Source organism: Heloderma suspectum, chromosome 3 (assembly GCF_057233095.1).
Source record: "Heloderma suspectum isolate Gila_16-S chromosome 3, 16-S_ref, whole genome shotgun sequence".
Classification (NCBI taxonomy): Eukaryota; Metazoa; Chordata; class Lepidosauria; order Squamata; family Helodermatidae; genus Heloderma; species Heloderma suspectum.
The window spans coordinates 133,011,303-133,035,245 of NC_139460.1; the positions used below are offsets into that span (position 1 = coordinate 133,011,303).

The following is a 23,943-nucleotide window of genomic DNA, read 5'->3' on the forward strand; positions in this document are numbered from 1 at the left end:
CCACCACAGAAAAGGCCCACTCATGAGTAGCCACCCACTGAGCCTCAGTATGTGGAGGCACTCAGAGCAGGCTCTCAGATGATCTCAGGGCACAAGCAGGAACATATGGGAAGAGGTGATCCTTTAGTTACTGTGGCTCCAAGTTGTGAAGGGCTTTCTAGGTTAACACCAGCACCTTGAATTGGGCCTGGGTACAATACTTACATAATATGGTCATAATGCCCAGTTCCAGTCAGTACCCTAGCTACCATATTTTAAACTAACTGAGGTTTCCAAACTGTCTTCAAGGGCAGTCCCACATACAACACATTGCAGTAATCAAACCAGGAGGTTACCAGGACATGGACCACTGAAGCCAGGCTATCTCTATCCAGGTAGAATCGTAGCTGTTGTACCAGCCTAAGCTGCTAAAAGGCACTTTGTACCACAGATGACATTTGTGTCATGTGTGTAATATTCATTAACTGAAGTGGGGGAGGATAATCCAGAAAGATAATTAAAGCCCTGTAAAATGCACATGTGATTTTCACTTGTCATGGAATTCAATGAGACCCGTGCTCAACTTTATACCCCTTTTTAAAAAACGTTTTTAAAATTACCTTGCTGTTGGGAGGTGCAGATTTTAATGGACTTTGTGAGATAAGAGTAAAATTCCAAACTGGAGAATGCTTAGCAAGAGCATCTGGTTGGGAGCTCACTTCATATTTGGCCTTCTGGAAGCAAAAGCAAGAGGCTGCTGCTAGCCAAGGAATTTTCCAGGCCATTTTGGATGTTACAGGCCAAGGATGGGGACCCTCCGGCGGCCAGGCCCGTGAGGCTCTCTCCCTGCTGGCATCACCCCCTGTCCCTCGCCACACCCACCTTGCCTTGGATCCTAATTGAAATCGGTGGAATCAGTCGGCCGTGCGTTACATTCTTATGGATGTTTCCTCGGTACACCCACTGTGTTCAGTGAGCCGGACTCCCCGGTAAGTGTGGCTAGGATTGCACCCTGGGACTGTAAATTTAAGGCCGTCGTGCGACTTTCAAAGTCAAGGGGCGGGAGGGAGATTTGGAACGAGAAAGATGCGAAGCAAGCAAGCTGCACAAGCCTTTGCGGCCAAGTCATCATTTCACCGACGCTGGGAATATCCGAATGCATACTCACTCTCCACCGTCCCCAACCAGAGCAGGCAGCGAAAGCTCCGCCTTTTCCTGCTGGGTGCCGGCTGTAGCTACCGCTCTTCGCTGCAGGCGCACAGGCGGCGGCGGCTGTTGCTACAGACGGAGAGGGCTGTGCAGCACTTCCTTCCTCCTCCGAGCGGCTCCGGCGCCAGTACCGCGCCTCCCCGTTTCTGAGGGAGGAGGAGCTCGCCGGAGTTTTCCGCCCCCGTAGCCCGGCCGCGCGGGCTGCGCGTTTGTGCGTGGCTGGCTGCGGTGCGAGCAGCGCTGGGAAGAGGAGCCATTTCTGAAAACTGAGCGGCGGAGGCGGTGTCCTGGCTTGGGCCGGCCGCAAAGAAGCATGTTTCGCGCTCTGACGCTGCCTTGGGGCGCCGGCTGTCTGGGGGCCGCCGCCGCCGCCCCCTGCTCGCTGCGGCTGGGTCTGAGGCGCTGCGGAAAACTGACCCTTGCAGCCGGGGGAACTGCTCTTGCTGCTGGAGGGAAGCGGCTGCCGGGCGAAGCTTCCCGGAGGAGGAGGAGTTGTGGCGTCCCAGAGCACGGGGCGAAGTGGATCAAGCCCGCAGGCCGAGACACGGGCATCCAGACCTACAACAGTCTGAGCAGAAGCAAAGAGGCGCTCATATTGGGGAACCTCGATGTGGTGACTTGGTAGAAGACTCAGCATTGCCTGTCGTTATGTATGCATGCCTTCCCCAGCCTGGTGCCCTCTAGATGTTTCGAGCCTCAACTCTCATCAGCCCTTGCTAGCATGGCCAACGGGCAGGAATGCTGGGAGTTGTAGTCAAGAACATCAGGAGGGCACCAGGTTGGTGAGAGGCTGGGGTAGTGAAGAATTGTCACATAGGAAGAGCTGCTATTTTATTTTTTATCTTCTGGCAGGGCAGGACTCCTGCACCTGCATGGCCACTGCCAGCCATACAATCAACAGGTGCAGTAACGTGGTGGGAGGAGCCTCATCTGTTGAGTTTTTGACACAGCTTGTGAAAGCACAGGATCCTTGCCCGGAGGAAAAAAGGTAGCAGTACAGCTAGCCAAACGTTAAAAGCCAGTAAGAGTAACAGCATAATTTACTGGGGTTGTTTTTACTTGAAAATAAGTGCCACTGAGCTGAATGGGCTTACACCTGGGATTGCAACCTAGACGTTAAATTTGCAGGGTAGAGCACACTTCACAGCACTTTGCACAATAACCAGTCCATCTCAGGGCTACAGGTGACCGTGTGCTAGATCTGGACTTTCAGTAAGTTGAACCAGATCAGAACTGCACCATAATGGACACTACCTTAGGGCGGAACAGGAAGCAGTCTGTCAGATAATGCTTAAGTAGATAGAAAGACAAAGCGGAGTGAAGAATGGCTGCTAGTCTTGATGGCTGTGTGCTACCTCCAGAACCAGAGGCAGTGAGCCTATGTACACCAGTTGCTAGGGAACATGGATGGGAGGGTGCTGTTGCGCTCATGCCCTGCTTGTGGGTTCGTAGTTGGCAGCTCGTTGGCCACTGTACGAACAGAATGCTGGATGAGGTGGACCCTTGGTCTGATCCAGCAGGGCTCTTCTTATGTTCTTAAGAACTGGAGCACTGCTTGGGGCTGAGGAAGTGAGTCCAGGGATGGGGAAATCCAGGTGTTAGCTTCCTGCTGAAGCAAGGTAAGACAGGAAAGGAGAATGGCAGGAAGCTTTGGCTGGGGTTGGCAATTTATGACTCTCCAGATGTTTGGGCCTACAACTTCCAGCATCACTTACCATTGGCTATGCTAGGTAGGGCCGCTGGGAATAGTAGGGCAAAACATCTGGAGGGCCAAAAGTTGCCTATCCCTGCTTTAGGCAGTGAAGCAAGTGTATTGCTTGGGGGTAAGCAAGGAAACCAGGCAAGGACCAAATCCAGTCTTCAAGTCCATTCCAAAAGCTGCATATTGTTTGCACATCAAACAGGCTGGTTTGAAAAATCCATGTTCCGTACTGGGCCTCTGCATTCAGAGGTCACATATGTGCCTGGATAGGTTGTGGTTTTAGCTTTATTCCAATGTGGCTGATACTTCAAAAATGCCCTCCCTCTGGAACTGCCTTTAGCAAGTTGGCTGCAGAGACATTGCTATTGACTCTCCTCATCCAACTGTTAAATCAGTGGGGGTTGACGTGCATTTAAAAACTGTTCATATTATTATGTCATATTGCAGCTTCCACCCACCTGGCACCCTCCAGATGTGCTGGACTACATGTCCCATAATTCCCATAGCTACACTGGTGGGGGATTATGGGACCTGCAGTCCAACACATCTGGAGGGAGCTAGATTGGGGGACGTTATTGTATCGCAACCAGTATCTTAAATTCCTCTGTGATTTTTCTCAGTAGACTTTGATTTTATTCACAGGTATAGCTGTGGACCAACTGTGTATGACCACGCACACCTTGGGCATGCTTGGTGAGTTTTTTTTTAATGTTACTTACTTTTACTGAAATTTGTATCCCACCAGCTAGCTTAGATATAGAATAGACTGTAAATATGAGCATATTAGATCATATTAAAAAATAAGCCCCGTTTCACCACAGAGTGGGAACTAGCTAACAGCAACCTACCAGCTGCCTATACATTGAGAAGTAACAGTGCAGTCCTGTCCTTGTCTTCTCAGAAATAAGTTCCATTGTGTTCAGTGGGGCTTACTTGTAGGAAACTAGGTGTAGGATTGCTTGAGTGTAGTTAAATGCACCCAGTTGAATCATGGAAGAGACGTTACAAAATTGTCATTCTGACATGGAGAAAATTCCTTTCTGAGATCCAGATTATTGTGGGTTGCTTTGGCCCCTGGTCAAAGAGTTAAGTATATTCTTTCAATTAGGACTCCCCAAGCAAAACTATTATTGGCTCTAACATTTCTACCTCTTAGCATAAAACCAACCCATTTCACATCCAGTTGAGACCATCACTGATGCTTGGAGTAAGGAGGGTAAACAAGCACATGTGTGTGTTTTTTCCTTTCAGACTCCAGTAAAGTGATATTGGGGCATGATTCTCTGTTATGTCTCTATTCTATTCTTCCTCCAAGGAGATCAGAAAAGTTTCTCATCCTCACAATATGTTTGGCTTATGATACAAACTGAATGATACAAATGTATTTGTTTACTCAATACTCCAAATTTAAAGTTCTTGTGGTACTTTATACCACAATCCCATACATGCAGGCGGGGGACCTGTGGCCCTCCAGATGTTGCTGGACTATAACTCCCATCATCCATAATTGGTCATGCTGACTGGGGCTGATGGGAGTTGGAGTCCAACAACAGCAGGGCTGTAAGTATGTTTATCTTCAGATACCAATGAGGGCAACACTTTAAAGTTGGTAATATGCATGTATGGGTGTTTTTGTTTGGAATTCAGTCACATTTTACTCTGTCTGAAGAACGTACTGTTACGGGCCATGAACATTTCCATCTCCCAGGACACTTCACTACTAATCTCAAAGTCAACATATGTTCCAATACTCACCTTTCAAATTTTGTCATACTTCTAGACATACTTTGTCTTACTAGAGAATTCATAATAAAATACTATATTTGCATTCCTTGAAGTTTTTCTTTTAATTTTGCTATAGTGAGATGGGTTTCATTTCCATAGAAGTCTCTCATTCTGTAGAAGTCACCACCAACAGCAAAATGTCAAAGGAAGATTCCAGTGTGAAATAGTTGATCTAGCAATTTATCAGCAAGTTGATTGGATTTATTTAATCAAGTTCAGGGTTTTCCCTCTCACACAGGTGTTAAACACAGTCTGCAGTCGTATACCTTCTCAACTTGAGAGTAAGCCCAACTGAGCTCAGTGGGACATATTTCTGAGTAGACATTTATAGGATTGCACTGTAAAGAAATAAACCTAGGAAGCTTTGCTGTAGTGAATGGTCATTGTGTAACACAGTCTGTGTTCATCTTATATACATTTGAATTTTGTGTATAAATGTCACAGACTGTACCTCTTGCATTTCGTATCCTTCCAGCTCCAATGTTTACAATTCCCTTCCAACCCACCCTCACATATATATCTTCCAATTGTGAATAATTCTTCACACATTTGATGAAGTGGGCTCTAGTGCTCTCTAATGCTTATGCCACAATAAACCTGTTAGCCTCTTAGATGTCACAGGAATATTGTTTTAATAGTACACTCAAGTTACAGATCTCATCATTCAAAGAGGTTGAAAATGAATGAAAGTGAATGATCTAATGTTGCATTATGAACTTCATAATTATTCTAACACACATACACATTTTTTCTCTTTTTCAGCTCCTATGTTAGATTTGATATAATTCGAAGAATAATGACAAAGCTATTTGAAAAGGAAGTAGTCATGGTGATGGGGATTACAGATATAGATGACAAAATAATTAAAAGAGCCAATGAGGTAGGAGCAGAGTTCTGCTTGTAAAATCCATTGGATTATGAAACGTGTTCCTGTTCATTATAATGTTTATATGATAGCCAATCTAGGCAGCAAAATAAAACTGTTCTTGTTTGACTTACTCCCAAAATATAGACCTTATATGTGATCTGGGAGTTTTACAAGTTACTTCTACTTCTGTTAAGGCACAACCCTATGCATGTTTAGACAGTTTGGGGCTGGTTGGGGGATGCTGCGCATTGTAGGCCTTTTTTCTGTCTAAACATACATAGGATTGCACCCTTAGTAACTTCTTTATAGATGAACAATTATACAAGGCCAGAGTGAGCATATCAGAGGACAGGTTCTCTTTAATTGCAGTTGTGGGAGTGGGATGTAGTTGTTGCATGATCTCCTAGCTGTCACTTCTTGAAGCAAATTTTCCTCTCCCACCTTAACTTCTGTTAAGGCAGTGGTAACTGTGATCAAAGCAATCAGGGTTCCCACTTAATTGGGATTGGAAACTGGCTTCAAACCATGACCTCTCTTTAAAAGTGCTCTTTCAGTGTTTGGCACAACATGACCTTGATGCCACAGTACCATACAATTCTAATATACCTACCAATGTCTTAGTGGGATATCATTACTACAGATGTAAGATTAGTAAATTATTCAGTCATCTACAATAACGTTTGTTGTAATATATTAGCATTAAGCAGCTCAGATATTTTGTATGCCAAGCGCTTCTGAAATACTGAAATGTAGTAATAGAGTTGTTGACATATGGCGCCTCTTACACCATATAGGGTTGCACTGAGTTTTCATTAATCTTTACATTTTTTACATGCTGATCGCAGCTGCTTCTTTCTCTGATCTGAAGTTTTGGCACAACTTTAAAATACAAAAATCCTGGCTTGTTCTTGATGGTGTTAGCCAGTCAGAGATTATGGAGGCAGCATGATGACATCACGTCATCAGAGAAAGACTCAGATATGGCTAGGTGAGGATCCTCACTCTAAATAGACTTTTTGGTGATGCCACGTAGCCAAACCGAAATAATGAGGGAAATCCTTTGGAATGGATCAGTGTGTTTGTCTTTGCAGGCCCCCTGTCCCAAACAATTGTCAAAATAAAGGGGGTTGCGTTTCATTGGGGGATGGGTATCTCCCCATCCCATTTCAGCTCAGCCTATTTTGAACTGTATGTTCTTTTCTGTGGATGAAATGAACAATGGTATTAAATGTCTTCAGGAACTACCAAGATCATAGGGAATTTTTTTTGTTACAGTGGCTCAGGAGAGCTGTCATTCTTGCTTTGTAACGACTGAGGGTATTTTAACCTCATTTGAAATTCAAGTTAAATTTGGATCAAGCCATAAAAAATAGATTGGTTGTTCTCCCCATGCCCACCCCTCCCTCAACAAGTAGGGTTGTCAGGCTCCTCAGGCAAGCAGTTAATGAGGCTTCTTGGTTTTATCTTCGATCTCTTTTCTGTCTTTTAGCGAGCTGTTAGCTGACGGATCATACATTTTATGTATGAGTTACCAGTGTGCTCCTTTTTTTACAGATGGATATATCGCCTGTGGCTCTTGCCCGTTTTTATGAGGAGGACTTTAAGCAAGACATGGATGCCTTAAAGGTACAAACACTTCACCTGATATGCTTTAGCTTTGAATGCAACACATGTTTTGTTGGTTAAATAGACAGTAAGGCAGTGACAAGCCTGTTGAGTTAACCAAAAATTAATCTCTGGCTTTGCTAATATAAAGACGGTCATGTTTCTCTGTAGTTCTGCTCTCTGTCTACTCAGGAACCTCTGTGTTTTGCCCAAGGCAAGAGACAGATCTGGGTAACAGTTGGTCTTTATGTTTTCAGAAATAGAGATCAGCCATTGCTTCTTTATCCCTGAATCATGGGCATAATCTGATGCTTGCGGCATGTACCAGTGACTTAATTTATTCTGTCCGCAATCTTCATTTTGAGACTGGATCTAAAATGCAGACTTCTTGGCCACAATATGTGGCCCAGTTTTTTATTTTTGTTCTGGTTCCCCCATCCCCTACTTCTTGCATCATCTTGCCGAGCCTTCCCCAAACTGGCACCCTCCAGTTGTTTTGGACTTTGGCTCCCATCAGCCAGAATGGTCAGTGGTCAGGAATCATGGGAGTTGGAGTCCAAAACATCTGGAGGGCATCAGGTTGGGGAAGGCAAATCTAGCCTGACAAAGATTTCTGGAGAACTCGAAAGCTTGCACACTCTTTTGTGATGTTTTAATTGGTCCTAATAACGTGATTGCACAGCTGTGGATTTTGGAGTATTAACTGGAAGTTGTCCTTTTTTTAACTTAAGGTTCTTCCTCCTACAATATATATGAGAGTGACTGAGAATATTCCTCAGATCATTTCTTTTATACAGCGGATCATTACTAGAGGACATGGTTATGCAACCTCAGAAGGTAAGACTTCTAAACAATATAATCAGCTAATGTGCGTAATACATTTGTGTGCATCTGTTTTTTATCATGTTTTTTGAATCAGCTTGAATACACCTGGTCCACCTGTTAAATAGCAAATGTGTAGTTAATGTAACTATGTATATTGAGTAGTGCTTTCTTTCTTCTAGATGAGTTCATACAGTTGTTGATAGACCATATCAAAGGAGGCAATGTGGGGTAGGAGGCAATGTTGCTAAGTTAGGCCCGGCTCACAACAGCCACTGCTGCCTGTCCCTCCCGCTCCATGTTGCTGTTGGTCCCTGCTAGTTGTGAGAGGGATAAATTGCCTTCTGAGTTATATCTCTTGCCTAGAAGCGGCAACTGACTCTAACCAGTCTTGGCCAACATTATGACATTCAGCCTATGCATTTTGTGTGGTAAGCACTGGATGGCAAGTACCTTTTCCCCATAGCTGCTAGCACAGGAGAATTGCGTGGTAGCTTGTGTGTGGTGGTGTACTGGCTTAAATGACTGTGTAAGCACAGAGGAATTTGTGGATTGTGCCCTTAATCAGTTATCAGATACTTGCCATCTTTATAATAAGACAGAACTGTTTATTTCCAACAGGTAATGTTTATTTCGATGTCCGTTCTAGGGGAGACAGATACGGAAAACTAACAAATATCTGTTCTGATACCCAAGAGGAACCAGGTATGTTAATACAACTTGTTAACATTTGTGCAATGTGAATGTCCTTGCTTAATATGTTAGCTGTAAGATATTTGCAATTTATTAGTTAAGTTTCATACGCTTCTGTGGGATACTTTTTCAGGTACGCCCTGCTGTTTCATAGGTACTTGTCTTTTGATGCTGTGTTTTGGAGGGGAGTTAGCTTGTTGCAGCTTGCAATCCTAAGCACTGAAGAAACCATCATCTATCTAATAGCTTAGATGGCAAGCTGAAAGGAATCATTCTATGGTGAATCACAAGGAAGGTATGATAGAGTGAAGATGTGCTGGGGTGCATAGGAAGGGGGTTTTACAGGAATTGTCAACTAAATAAGGGTTTTGTGATGCCTTTCAGATGACAGGCTAAAATGGTTAGAACTCTTCCATGTAGAAGGCAGAAAAAACAGGGAGGGATATGATAGATGCATGATCAATCCATAAACGCCAGTGCTTGGATGCACAATACGTTAAGTGATGGAAAATGTTCTTCACACACTTCACCGTTGAACTTGCTGCCAGTGGGTATGGTAGTGGCCAGCATTTCAACTGCACTTAATTTTTTAAAAAGAAGAAGAATAAGAAAAGAAGAGGAGGAGGAAAAGAAACAACCATGCAGCCATGCATGGAGCATAGCCATGTTAGTAGTTCAACTGAGGTGGTTATAGTGTCCATCTTTTTGCTAAGGGTGTCTACTTTTAAAATATTTATTATTCCAAGTGTCTATAAGCGACAGCAAGAGCTTGAGTTCTCTGCTGTTGTCTTTGGGATTTATACACCTTCTCTGTAGCTGTTGATGCTTACTGCTATCTAGGACATAACTGAGCTGCATTGAGCATTGGATATGCAGTAAGATGACTCCTTTTTTATTGGCTAGAATGTTTAACTGTTTCTGTGCTTTAATAGGGTGCATGCCAATAGGAGACCTATATGTTCTGTATGATAGTAGAATGTCAGTCATACAGGCAGATTATTTTATTTTATTACATTTATATCCCACTTTCCGTCCATTATGGAACTCGAGGTGGCTACATGTGGTTCCCAGGTGGTCTCCCCGCCACGCACTGACCCGACCCAAACTTGCTTAGCTTCAGTAAGGTGGCTGCCTCATGTGCCTTCAGACTATGCCCTGGATCATCTGGGACTGTGCCCTGGATATGCCTTTGCAGATCCAGCAAAGGTGGTCTTTTCTAGTATGCAAAGGGTCTTTAAAATCTGTACATCATTGCTGGTGCTTCTGAGTGTTGAACTGGAGAGCTTAGAAGTAGGGAGTGGGACTTTTGTCCTGTGAGTACAGATATAAAATTGCCAGAAATTTTGAAGCCATGGGGAAAAAATATGTTTTTGCCTGGGAAAAAACAGAAGTTTTGGCAAAAACTGAAAAATAAGCAATACTGTTTTTAATGCTCTTTACACAACAACAGTCACTTTGTTGCTTTAGTACAGCCTTCTCCGACCTGGTGTCCACCAGATGTTTTGGACTTCAACTTCCAACATTATAGGTGAGGCAGCATGCCCTAGTGGTGGGGTCTAATTGAGAAGGTTATGAAAAGCTGTGGCAGTGAGTTCTGTAGACCCAAGCCTCAAAAATTAATTTAAATAAAACGAATTCTGTTGCATTTGGTGGAAATGGCAGGATAACCTATGGTGTTTGTTTCTCATGTGGGTTTTGGATTAGAACTACATTAATTGACTGTTGCAGCATTTAACTATAACCAATCCAGAAACACAGGACTCTAGGAAACCGAAACCAAACTGTCAATAATGCACATTTTCTTCTGTATTATGTTATGGTGACTACTCATATGTTGCGAAACTGAGTTTGACATGGAGCATCCCTAAATGTCTATCAGTAAAAGATACATTTGATCAATAATTTTAATAAGGAATGGAAGAAATAACTGCTGGGAATTAATTAAAAAAAAAAACCCAAATTCCCCCATGGCTTCATTAGTTCCAGATATTTTACATCTTTAGTCTTTCTATAAAAGTTTTCTTATTACATAGTTTTTAGAATTCATTTGTGGAGAGTAAAGGATGGGTAAAAGTATATGAACACCTTGACTTGGTTTGCACAACGTGACAACCCACGGTGGTTTGTCAGCCTTGTTTGTTTTAGAGTTGCTCGTCGTGTTGTCTGAATCTAGCATGATGGCCTGTGGGGCTTTTTGTTGCAGCATTGACTGCCACTTTGGATATTTGAGCTGTGGCAGGGGCATGTGGTAACTTGTCGTTACATGCAAACCTAGTTAGAGTGGGTTGTTGGGGTGGTTGATAAGCCACCCAAAACCCATGAGCTGTTCTGTCATTGTGGGCGGCTTGTCAACCACCCCAACAACCCACCCTCACCGGGTTCACACATAATGACAAGCTATGACGTGCTCCTGCCGAAGTTTGAATATTCACAATGGTGGCTGCTGTCATGACGAGAAGCCCTGTGGGGAAATTCACCCATGGTGGCTTCTCGCTGCATGTGAACCAGGTCAATGGCATAAGCGTGGGTTGTTAACCACTCACAAGCCACCAGGAGAACCCATGGCTTCTTGGGTTGTTCAGGGTGGCTTGCTGTGACATGCAAACCCGGCACAAGGGCTACAGAAACACCTGGCAAGAGCAGCAGAACCCCTGACTGCTGCTTGTAGTGCCCTCCGCCCCTCCTCCAACTCGGCGCTTCATTTTACAACGACCAGCTTTATCCCCTTGTGAGCTGAGTTAGCACAACTATGCATATATACACGATTGGCTTAAAATGATCAAGGGGCTGGAGCAGCTCCCCTGTGAGAGAAGGTTTCAACAGCTGGGATTGTGTAGCTTGGAAAAAAGGAGAGTAAGGGGAGACATGATAGATGTGTACAAAATTATGCATGGTGTGAAGAATGTGGACAGGGATACATTTTTCTCCCTCTCTCAGTAGTAGAACCCAGGGTCATCCCATGAAGCTGATTGGTGGGAGATTCAGGACAGATAAAAGGAAGTACTTCTTCACGCAGCAGATAGTTAAACTATGGAACTTAGTACCACAGGATGTAGTGATGGCCACCAATGTGGATGGCTTTAAAAGGGGGTTGGACAAATTCCTGGAGGAAGAGGCTATCAATGGCTACTAGTCTTAATGGCTATGTGCTACCTCCAGTACCAGAGGCAGTGAGCCTATGTACACCAGTTGCTGGGGAACATGGGTGGTAGGGTGCTGTTGCGCTCATGCCCTGCTTGTGGGTTCCCGGTTGACAGCTGGTTGGCCACTGTGTGAACAGAATGCTGGACTGGATGGACCCTTGGTCTGATCCAGCAGGGCTCTTCTTATGTATCTCTGAATAAGCTCATGCAGCCCTAATTTGGGTGGGGGGGATTTAAGCTTCCCCCCTCCTGTTTTCATGCTGAAATTCTCCCCTCCCCTGGGGGGGGGGGGGTTAAAAAAAGAAGAAAAAATCTCGAGGCTTTTTTAAAGTGTTAAAGAAAGAAAATAAATAAAACCCTCAAGCACATTGTCCTAAAAAGTAAGGTAAGCCCCCCACTTCTTATGCTCCTCCTGTGTCCTGTGTTTTCCCACACATAATGCATCTACAAGACCATTGGTTGTATAGGTTGCCATGATGATCTTGCATGAATTCCTACAACCCAGGGATGGGGAACATATGGCCTCCAGATGTGGAACTGCATCTGTCGTCTTTCACCAATGGCTATGCTGGCTAGGGCTGATGAGAGTTGCAGTCGAATGACATCTGGAGGGCCACATGTTGCCCCATCTGTGTTCATAAACAGATAATACAGGTTGAACTATCATGAAGCAAAATACCACATTACAGTGTAGATTCACAGCACTGTTCCAGAGTTTGATACAACATGTCTAAGGTACCTCTATGCCCTAATACGCCTCATCTGCCTGTGTGGGTATATAACAAAATACACACATCTGCAGTCATCATGGTTGACCATTTGCATGCAGGGTATACACTATTTCCTCCACCAAAGTGCTTTCTGTGTAGGAAAAAATCCTCACTGAAGTGGCCCTAAGTCCCTTTGTGGAGTGCAGAAGAGCTTTTTTTTCCACAACCACTTTATTCTCAACTTCATCTTTATTAACATATCACCCCTTATTATTGGCAGTTGATAGCGATAAGCGTCATGTGAAGGATTTTGCTCTTTGGAAGGCAGCCAAGCCTCAAGAGAGATGCTGGGATTCTCCCTGGGGGAAAGGAAGGCCTGGCTGGCACATTGAATGTTCTACGATATCAAGGTCAGCTGGTCTGAGCTTCCTAATCTTGTTTCTTTTCAAGTATGTATTGGCAAGCAATAACACAGCCGCCACCCTACTCCCCGGTCAGTAGTAGAGGTTGTCAGTTATAAAAACTGACAAAAACTTCTTTTTTTAATAACCAAAAATGAAAAGCAATTACAGTCTGGGAAATGTTGTAAGTTCACATTTGAAAATAGATTCTTCTGAATGGAGTGATGGCAAACTGAGGCCAATAGCTTTTGTTGCCTCTACATCCCACAGTTTCGGCTTGCTCTGGTGTCCCATAGAACTGTCAGACAACACAGCAAGTAAGGAGGCATGCTGATTGATTGTGAGATGTGCCCGTCACACTGTTGAAGCCAAGCCAGAGTTTTTTTAAACTGTGGCTTATTATGTCCTTGTTGGTGATATGCAAGAGCACGGTAGAAACGGAGTGAAATGCAGACAAGCTCCTCTGGTGCCTGTCTGGTGGTGAGTGTTGAGAAGTCAACTCCTTCACAGGGTGAAGGTGAGAGAAAGGCATTTTTAGGTAGGAGGCAGGCACCTTTTTTCTCTGTGTGTTTGATTAAGCTGCACTGGGGTGCAAAAAGAGTTTCAACTTGAAAGCCCAGTTAAAGTAGGTCCACCTCAAACGGCTTCTAACTTGGGCGAATATGGCCATTTATAGAGAACAAGAAACCAGAAGAGCAGCCTGCAGCACATGAAGTTTTAAAAATAACTCAACTAAATGAACGTGGTGTGTTAGATAGTGGATGGCAGATGGGAGAGGATTCATATTAAAATACATCAATGTTAAAATGCAAGTTAGCTTATTAGTGGGGGTAAGGCTGCATATAATTGATTTTAAAAGAAATAGTGGTGTCAAACATTGATGTGAGCCAGCCTGCTGTAGTTCCAGTTGGGTTACAAGTCTCAATTACACTCTTAGTGCTGAGATTAAGAATAAGACTGCAGCCATCTAGAGGTCAGTGGAAATATTGCAGCATCCAAGTAAATGGCCCTGATTCATACAGTCCCTTAATACATGTGGAAGGCGGCAACAAGTGCACAGCTCTTATATTCCCCCCCCCCCACCACCACCACAATGGCTATCCTCACACCACACTGCAAGCTGTTCTCCAAGCAGTTTAAAATGCAATTTGTCACAAATTCCAGGTTGCTGCTTAATTCGGCAGTAATGGTAAAACACTGGACCCTACTGCGCTTGTGACATCTTCTGCTTGTGCCTTCTTGGAGCAGTACCAATGTGTATGCAATTCCTGAAAAGAGGGAGAGAATGTGGGAATTTAGGACATTCTTGCAAGAAAGGGGTGGGGTGGGGGGGGTGTTACCTCCCCAAAGAATATGACAATTTGTAGGAAAATGTGGAGAAATGTAAATACTTGCAGTATTTGTTTTAACATCCATACCATCTAGTTTGGACTTGTAAAATATGAGAGGCGTGTCTGGACATTGTTGTACAGATATGAATGAAACTCCTGTTTTGTAAAAATGTGATATTACAGTGTTTGCTGTGAAAACAGGGTGTTTCACAGAGCCACTGTTTTTACATTTCGCCTAGACCCTCATTTGTTTTTCTCGCCAGATCCGGGGAAGGGATATGAGGGAAGAGAAGGAGAAGAAAGTATACTTCAAAGCCTTCTCCCTTTCCTCCACCCCGGCCCCTCACACTGCTGTGTAGAAAGTAGTCATTATTGGAATATCTGCTCCTATAGGTATGGGTTCTCATGGTAACGCTGATGTGCTTTGGCACCTCATAATAGTGTGAAATGATTCTCATTTATTGCCATGTATTCCAAAGTGTAAGAAGTCTTTAGTCTTTTTAGGAAGTCTTTAGGAAATGCTTACGGACATAACCGTAATTGTCTGGTCTATGCTATATGGCAGACTTCCACAGCCTAGTGCCCTCCAGCTGTGTTGGACTATAACTCCAAGCATCCCCCAGCCAGCCATGGAGGGCAACCTGGAGGGCACCAGGTTGCAGTAGGTTGTCAGGCATCTGAATCAAGGTCCAACAGCCATTTTTACAGCTTCCGACAATTATAAAAAATTCTGCTGGTCGTACCTGTGATCGCTAGTTCAAACATTACACTTGTCAGTGCATACCCAGCTTGAGACCTACTGCAAAGCCAAACAGCCATATTCTGTGAACTGATCCTCATTTGCTATAATTCTGTAATAAATGTGCGACAAATGGAAAAGGATCTTTTCACTCTGGGTCCTGGTGGTGTACTATAACCCAAGAGACACACCATGCCAGGGGCATCTCATTTCTGGCTTTGCCTTTGAAACCTTTAATCAATCACTCTTTGTGCTTATTTGGCATGAGATCAAAGCAGGTTGAGAAACTGCCTTTAAGAACCTGCTGTAGTACAACAGAACACAACTGTAAGAACCTTGGACATCCAATGCTCTTGCATAAATATCAAATAATTTGGCGGGGGGGGGGGGCAAACATAATTCACCAAGGATTTCTTCCCCCAGGCGCCTCTGCACTCACTTCAGCCTGTTTGCTCACTGCTGAGTTGAGCATGGAGATTCGCGGCAGCAGTGAGGGAGAAATGAAATCCTGAGCAGGGAGGAAGAGGACATCCAAGATAGGTGGCACGGGAAAGGGTTGGCCCCTGACTTAGATAATAGACCAAGTGTATGAAGGAATCGTATGAATTGCATTCAGTACTGCAGCGGTAGTGCCCTTTAGTTTCTTATACATATACGTCTGTAGTTCCCAAATCTAAAAGGCCAACTTTCAAGGAGCATATGTTTAATACTTGGCAGATGATAAGCTTGGGCAGGTGCTGTAGTGGTTTGAATAAATTCCAAAGTTGGGTCTCGAGGTTTTTTTTATTACTGATCTGAAGCAGGAGTTGGGGTTTATGTTCTTAGATCCTGCATTTCTTTATTAACATGCCCGTTCTTCTGGCTGATCTCTGTGTGTGTGTCTCTCTCTCTTTTTAATCATTGTATATTATTGTTACAGTCTAGTGTTTGGAGGACATTTGGATATCCATACTGGTGGAATAGATCTTGCATTTCCCCATCATGAAAATGAAATTGCTCAGTGTGAGGTTTATCATCAGTGTGAGCAATGGGGAAATTATTTTCTACATTCTGGTGAGTAAATAAGCCCTTTCACATTTTAGTATTCCTTTTATTTAGAAATTAGAAACTTCCGACAGTTACACTGCTAGCAAGGCAAAATCTACAGCAAATTTAAGAACAGTAATTTGAAATATGCAATAACTTAATCTTGATGCTGTTCAACTCTTCTTCCATTACTTCTAATGGCCTGAGAGGCATTATTTACTTACTGAGTCTACAAAAATCCTTCTGCATTATGCTGCTCCACAGTATGGGAGTGTAAGTTAATGTTGAGCTTGCCACATGAATCAGCCCAGTATTTTGGAACCTCTCCAGGCCATTTTCTACTGGGGATAACCAGTGGCAGCATAGTGTGGTCTATGCAGTTGGGCTTAATTTCACACTAAACCCAATACAAACATTTGCTTGGATCCTGAGGCCCACGAATGTAAAGAAGTTCATAGAAGGTGATTTCCCCATTCTCTTTCTCTCTGTTCCCCCCCCCCCCGCCGCGCCCCAGACCTCTTCGGAACTGGCCACCACTTGAACAGTGTAGAATGGGCTATGGCGTAAGAAGGGGAAATTGTCCAAAATCTGGCAGAGGCACCTTGCATGAGCGGAGCTCCATCACACCAAGTGCCTTGACCCAATTTTGGGGTCCCTTTCCAATGTAACCCCTAACCCATTCCACATTGTTTAGGAGAGCCCCTAATGCATCAGAAACTTTTGGGGGTGGCGCAGTGGGGAGGGAACAAGGAATTCACCTTCTGCAAACTTCCTTTGATTTATGGGATTGCCATTGTGTTCCTCTGTGTGGAGCTCTCGCAAGAAAGTATTTTTCAACAGCCTTCACATGGGGTACCTAATGTTTGCCTCAACCCTGTGAGGGGAGTTAAAGTAAAGAGGAGGCTAGGAGTATGGTCTCTTCTCTAAAAGGGACTACATATCCCAGTCCTTGTTCATGGGAATGTTGCCAGAGCACGGCATCCCTGGTTGTTCCCAAAGTGCCTTTGTTTGCCACAAAGAGAGTGACAGTTTACTAGATTGAACAATTCTGGGACATTCTCACATTACTAAACCTGTTTCTCCTTGTAGTGAAAAAATAGAGAAAACCTCCCACACATTAAGTATGGGTATAAATTGATAAAAGTAAGGCATGCCTTCCTGAAAAAGAAGTGCCTGCATCTCTGTTTTTGTTTATAAATCTGATATGGGTATTTATTTATTTTTAAGTTTGTTGATGTGAGAACAGATCTACCTATATTAAGTATCCTAATAGTACCTTTTGCCTGTGATAGCGTGACAAGCAGAAATCATTTGGCATGATGCAAATCATTTTTATTAAGTTTCACAGCGTTTAGTGATAATTCCTAGTGAATAGTTTTCACAGTTTCTGTAACGTCTAGAGGATACAACAGCCTGTTTGATGTTATGCATCAGAATGCTGAAAGATTCAGAATTCTCCTGAGAGAGATCTCAACTCCAGGCTTGTGCGTGTGTGTGTACCTTTAGCTGTCAATGGCATCACTGTGAAGCCAATACATGGCTTTTATCTATCGAATTATTTTCTTTTAAATTTCCATAACTTAATGTGAATTATTCATAGGCAGTTATCCAGTTTCAGAAAATAAGTTGTCAGTGTTCCGTAACAGACTGTAGTTATAGCAAGCTCATTAATGGGGTGCTGTTCAAGAGTACTACCTACCTCAGAGCCTTTCTTGAAATATTTGTGGAGAAAATTCACAGCTGTATGTTTTAAACATACATTGTGCTCAGTGACATCTTAGAGTTGCTTTGCACAATACATGTTACTTGCACGGAAAGTGCCTCCAAGCAGAAATTGTGTGAAAGTGGTGTGTGACTTGTCGTGTGTGATACCCAATTGCATGTATGTGTATGTTCATTGTGTGTGCAATACTGGGAAGCTCTGGTCAGTCATGACTTTCCAGTACATGTAGGTGCAGTGAAATTCATGTGTGACGTTGTTACAAAGAATCATCTAATTCCTGCCATCCATGCCCATTGGCCATTCTGGCTGGGGCTGATGGAAGTTGGAGCTCAATAACATCGGGAGGATCACATGCTCCCCACTCCTGGCCTCTGTATGGGGATTCAAGCTGTCGCTCCTTTTGAAGTGTTTTTTCTTCAGAAAGTGGAATAAGTGAGATAAAATGGCTCTTGAAGCTTTCTCCTAAGAAGTCATTTTATTGGTACAAACAAATGGCATCCAATGAATGCCCTATACAGCGCAAATGAGACACAGCCATGTATCTCTGGCCATTTGCCATGGTTAGCTGCTCGAAAATCTCTCTCTGCCCCCTTACACTGGTCCAGTTCGCGTGTAACAGTGGCAAATCGTGGGTTAATTAACCGAAGATTTGCTGGGTCACATGTTGCATATGAGCCACTTCCACATTGCATAATCAACTTCCAATCAGAGGTTGTTGCATGATGTGGAAACCCGGACACTATGGGTTATTTGTGGGTTAAACAACCCAAAGTTAACCTAAGAACTAACCATAGGGCTGAATACGCAAAGCAGCCGCGCTCACATGCAGAATGCAACCTGACAAATCGTGGTTTTCCAGCATTACGTGTGAATTGGGTCAATGATACTCATTTCTTCAAATTTTACAGAATATTGTGGCTTTGTAATTTCTGGGTTGGTGCCTGTGTTGGTCTCCCTTATGGGGCTGCAAGTTGTAAGGAAGGACCATAGAGCACCTGCTTTGTGTGCCCAAGGACCCAGGTTCAGTTCCTGGCATCTCCAGTAAAAAAGATCAAGTAGCCCAGAGCAACCCTATTCTGCCTGAAAGCCTCTCAGAAGCAGCTATATTGAACTAGCTAGATGGACACATAATCTGGGCTGGTAGAAGGCAGCTTTCTGTGTCCCTAAGCATCCATTGTTTGGCTTGTCAACTAAAGCTTTGGTTGAAAAACTGGTAGGTGGGGGGCAATTCTAATCTGTGGGGCTGAAAGTTAAGGACCACTTGCTTGGGGGGTGGGGTTGAGGCTGTTTTCGTGAATTACTGTAACAGGGAGTAAAAAAGAAAATATTAAAATTGCCCTTTTCTTCTGAGTTGAGAGCATTGGCTTACTTAGCTGAATATTACCCCATGGTTGTTTCAATATCTCAAAGAAACCCATATTGAGGTTTTGATTGTATCTTCTTATGATAATATGCAAACAGTTTAAATCTAAATTGGTTATAAGGTGGGTGACTAAACCAATTATAAAAATATGTTCTAGCTTTATACTTATTTCTTTGTACTACTTTGAGCTATTCCCATCTATTTCTTGGTACATAACAAACTGGTGGGTACCTAAAAATGGCTATTGAAAGAGGCTCTGATCTTCTGTTTTTTCACTCCTATTCTGAAAAATAATTCTTGTTTGTCTTTTCTAATTTACCTCTCTACTTAGGAGTTTTAAAAGAAAAGAAACAAAATCAACTTGCTTTTGTCGTTCCAGGACACCTGCATGTTAAAGGGAGTGAAAAAATGTCAAAATCTCTGAAAAACTACATTACAGTTAAGGTATTGTAAACTAGTGTGTGTGTTTCATTTTATACTTGAATCCCTCTGAGCACACTCCACCGGTAATGGGTTTGCTGCAAACTCCCCTAAGGGAGCAATCCTGTGGCCCCTAGACATTATCAGAGGGGACAGAGGATACTGGGGATTTCCCCCTCCAAGGTCAGATACAGTGCGCCAATCTCAGAAGGGGGAGTCGGAGATCCCCCCCCCCGCCGCCCCCTTGTAGCTGGTGCAGAAAGAACTATGCTGGCTGGCCTCTGAGGTCAGAAACTCGGCCAGGGGTGGGGAGGGCATTCTGGTGGGCAGGGAGGGGAGGAGACTGGAGGGGCCAGGATACAAGCTATCCTGAGCCACCTCCAACCTCCTTCCCTTCCCCTCTCCCCTCTCTAGATGGACTAAGAAGTCCATCTAGCAACATATGCAGGGCGGGAGGATGGGGAGCCAAAGATCGCCTCCACCACTCCTCTCGCCCTGCATTGGATGATTGGAAGCCTCTGAGTTCGGGGGCTTCTGATCATCAAGGGTGCAGTCGATAGGATTGCACCCTAAAAGGATTTGAACTGTGCAAAGTCAGGGTAGAAGAGTAGGGTCCTTTGATCAGAGGTGAGGATAAAGGAAAGTTCAAGGCCTGGCACTGCTAGTTTTAGGGTTGTATCCAACTGTGTCTGGCCACCAGCAGAATGGACATTGCTGGAGGAATGGATTTCCACTCCCTTGTGCAGCTCTCCATGTATTTCTATGCTGGAGACCCTCCAGAGCAGTTTGGGGGGATACACAGGGGTGGGGTGTAGCGGGGAGGTGAGGAAGGGGAAGTCCCACTCGCACAACTTTGGATAGAACCCTTGAAGATAAACAGTGCAGTTCTTTGCATGCATACTCAAAAGTAGGTCCTGTTGAGGTCGGTGGGACTTAACTCTGAGGTAAGTATGTGTAGGATTACAGCCTCAGTACTGAAGAGCCCTGCAGTTCACCAACTCTGCACTTGCTTGAGCTGTATTGGCTGATAAATTATGCTTAATTTGAGAAGGCAGAGGATTGAATTTAAGGAGCAGAGAACTGAAACTTGCTCTATTTATTTACTGTAGTTGTATCCCTCTCTTCCTGCCAGGAACTCATACATAAGGTTAATCTATTGTATCCAAGACTCTTTTCCCCCTTCAGCCTATGAGACTTCTTAAACTTACTATTATTTATGAATTTGTATTCCACTCTTGTTCCAGGGAGCACATGATCCTCCTCTCCACCCCCACAGTCCCATTTTATTATTGCAACATCTCTGTGCGATATAGTGTAGTACAATCTTAAGCATGTATAGTCAGCAGTATGTCCCATGACTTTCAGGGTTCCAATTTAAGGTTGTACCTGGGAGTAACTAAATGCCATTGGCCAAGGGTCCCCAACATGGCACCCACTGGGACCTTCAAAGGTGCCCACGAAGCTCCCCATTCCCTGCCCCCTTCAAAAATTTCTTTTTAATTAAAATAAACCTTGAAAAATGTTAGGGCAGCAGGTTTTCCCTCCTGTTCCAGAACCTACCACTGATCAGCTGTTCGGTGGGCAGGAAGAGAAGGAAAGCATTGCTTCCTGGCCCTGCCCAATCTTCTTCCACCTACACAGACCTTTCCCCTTTGTGCTTTCTCTCTCTTCACTCCCAATCACTGGCCTCCCCCAAATCCGTTTACCTCACTGTTTCCCTCCCTTCCTCCCTCCCTCCCTTCAGGCCCTTTATCTGCTTGTACTCAGTTTCCTGGGTGAATTACTTGTCTTTTGACTAGCCAGGCCCCATGGAAGCCATTATGTGACTGGCCGCATCCTCCATGGGAGCCATTTTGTGATGGTGCCCACAGCAGGTTTTCAAATTCCCAAATGTGCCCACAGGTCCAAAAACGTTGGGGCCCCTGCCAAACCTAGGCCTTACGTCTGAGTGAAACATGCCCAGGATTGCTCTGTTAGCATAAGAGCTACTGACATGCCTGAGGTCAGCCACTGAGTTTCAGGGCTGAGCAAGAATTTGAGCCGGGGCTTCTGTTGGGTCATGTCCGACACTCTGTCCACTATATTAGCTTTTAACAGTAGTTCCATGTATTTGGAGTAGGACATAAGGATGTCTTTCTTTGAAAGTGCACTTCAGTTGTTATAAATTATGAATTTCTGTGCATCCTTTACAAATGTTACACTCAAAACATTTTAACTTAAAAGCTCATTGGATGGGCTACTGACAGAAACCTTTTCTTTTTAAATTATAAGCATCAACTCTCTCCTGAAGGTGGGTTTCAGTCCACTGACCCAGACTTCCTCTTGTTTAGTCATGAGAATTCTGTATGGAAATTCTCTGAAAATCTGCAGCATTGACTGCCTTCCTTTTGTCTACCCACATTTAGAAATGACCAGATTCCAAATACCCAGTGAGGCATACTTTCCCCTCTTTGGAGTCATGTTGAATACCCTTGGTCAAGCTGTGCTTGCTCTTTGGTTCTTCCTTCCTAATTCTTGCATCCCAACTTCCATTTAAATCATTAACAGTATACTTGTTAGCACAAATCTGTGTATTTTGTGTCTCCCCCCCCCCCCATGTGTCCTCCCTGAGAGTCAGGGCACAAAGATGATATTTATTGTATTGAACGGGGAGAGTATTTAAGAAGCAGGAAGACTCAATTTTAACCTAGAAAACTGAACTCAGTTTTTTTCACTCAGGCTGTAAAACCATGCATATACATACCATGTGCAAATCTGTGTTTTGGTAATATTCTCAGTTTGCTTTATTTTGAACTTGCTATCTGAGTTTCTTTAGAATTTGGATTTTATTTATACTTTTGTAAAGTATTAATGGGTACAGGAAGGAAAGGTGATGGGCAATTGAAGTATATATCTAGGGGAAAGTAGCTGGAGATCATGCAGGGTACAAAAGTTAATCCCTGAACCTTGGGTCCTTTTGCAGCCTCTATATTCAAACATTTCTGCAGACGTGAGAACTAGAAACTTGCTTTGCTCACTTTTAAATGAAGCTCATAATTCCTTGTTAGATTCTGCCAAAATTCCCCATACAATTCTGTGCCTGTGCATGTAGGCTAGACTTTGTTGTTCAGTCGTGTCCGACTCTTCGTGACCCCATGGACCATAGCACGCCAGGCCTTCCTGTCCTGCGCTGTCTCCCGGAGCATGCTCAAGTCCATATTCATTGCATCAGTGATGCTATCTAGCCATCTCATCCTCTGCCGTCCCCTTCTCCTTTTGCCTTCAGTCTTTCCCAGCATCAGGGTCTTTTCCAGAGAGTTTTCTCTTCGCATTAGAAGGCCAAAATATTTGAGCTTCAGCTCAAATATTCAGCTCCTTCCAATGAGCAGTCAGGGTTGATTTCCTTTAGGATGGACTGATTTGACCTCCTTGCAGTCCAGGGGACTCGTAAGAGTCTTCTCCAGCACCACAGTTCGAAGTAGGCTAAACTACTGGCCTTGTTTATAGATGTATAATAGCAGAGGGATGGGAGCTTTGAGGAGGGTGGAAGGACTGGGAGTTGTGTGGGTTAAAGAAGTCCTCCTCATTGAAAGCTGGAAGCTCTGCCTGGAGCCACTTGTAATTGCAGAGCTGGATGCAGAAGTTTTCCATGCTTCCAAAATGAGGAAGAGTAGAAGTGTGCTACATTTTGACATGAAAAACTGGGATTCTGCAGTGAGTGTTTGGATTCTGGGATGGAGGCCATTTCCTGTGCTTCGTGACCTCCTCAGAACTGCTAGTAGGACTAGTGCTAGGGTTTATTTATCTTTGTTTTCACTTGTCTCTAGGATTTCCTGAAGGAATTTTCACCTGACCAGTTTAGAATGTTTTGTCTGCGGAGCAGATACAGATCAGGTAAGAAGAATTCCTGTGACTAGAGAAGGGGTGCTATGAATCATTGTCCACAAAGTCATAATTAGATACATGCTTTGTGTGTTCACAGATAGGGCTGACCTAAAATTACTATTTTGCTTGAATTGGTGTTTGTGTGTGTGGGGGAGTTACAATTTTCGGGGTGACTCTGTCCACGTTCTTAAATTTTGGATAACTCTTAAGATTTAGTCCTGTATTGGCTGGAGGTGGGTAGAGAAGCAGGAAAAGAGGCTCCCTGTGAGGTAGGCTAGACTGTTTGCCTGTATGACTGACCCAGTGTTATCCAGTGAGTTACATGGTGGAGCAGGTATCTCAAGCCATGTTTTCCTGGTCCAGAATTAACTGCACTGCACTGGAGGATTTCAGTAACCTTTAGTTGTTTGTAAAAATACACACAACTTTTGAAAAGATCTGCATTTTTTGAATGACTTGAAGGTATGCTTGATTTTTCAGGATATGCGTTGGGCAAAGGCAAAGTTCCACTATGTCCCTGATTTCTCCTATTCGCTTCTTTTATATGCAGGAGATCCCAG

The 23,943-nt window shown here is 43.8% G+C and overlaps 1 protein-coding gene across 9 annotated transcripts in view; it reads left to right on the forward strand.

Annotated features, from left to right (window-relative positions):
- The first annotated feature begins 903 nt into the window (after nt 1-903).
- Nucleotides 904-23,943, forward strand: part of CARS2 (cysteinyl-tRNA synthetase 2, mitochondrial) — a 71,916-nt gene continuing 48,876 nt past the window's right edge. For 2 of the 9 annotated variants that reach the window (XR_014789243.1, XR_014789244.1), the window contains exons 1-10: nt 1,185-2,176; nt 3,533-3,583; nt 5,438-5,555; nt 7,098-7,169; nt 7,880-7,985; nt 8,592-8,675; nt 12,797-12,926; nt 15,907-16,040; nt 19,431-19,543; nt 23,326-23,392. Coding sequence is in view for 7 of the 9 variants with exons in the window: in XM_084844643.1 (XP_084700769.1) it covers nt 1,845-2,176; nt 3,533-3,583; nt 5,438-5,555; nt 7,098-7,169; nt 7,880-7,985; nt 8,592-8,675; nt 14,512-14,641; nt 15,907-16,040; nt 19,431-19,543; nt 23,326-23,392 (1,207 nt within the window). In the remaining 2 variants the exon portion in view is untranslated. Of the gene's footprint in view, nt 969-1,184; nt 2,177-3,532; nt 3,584-5,437; nt 5,556-7,097; nt 7,170-7,879; nt 7,986-8,591; nt 8,676-12,796; nt 12,927-14,511; nt 14,642-15,906; nt 16,041-19,430; nt 19,544-23,325; nt 23,393-23,943 lie in introns of those variants that run through there. The other 7 variants (XM_084844648.1, XM_084844643.1, XM_084844645.1 and 4 more) reach the window with 7 other exon arrangements.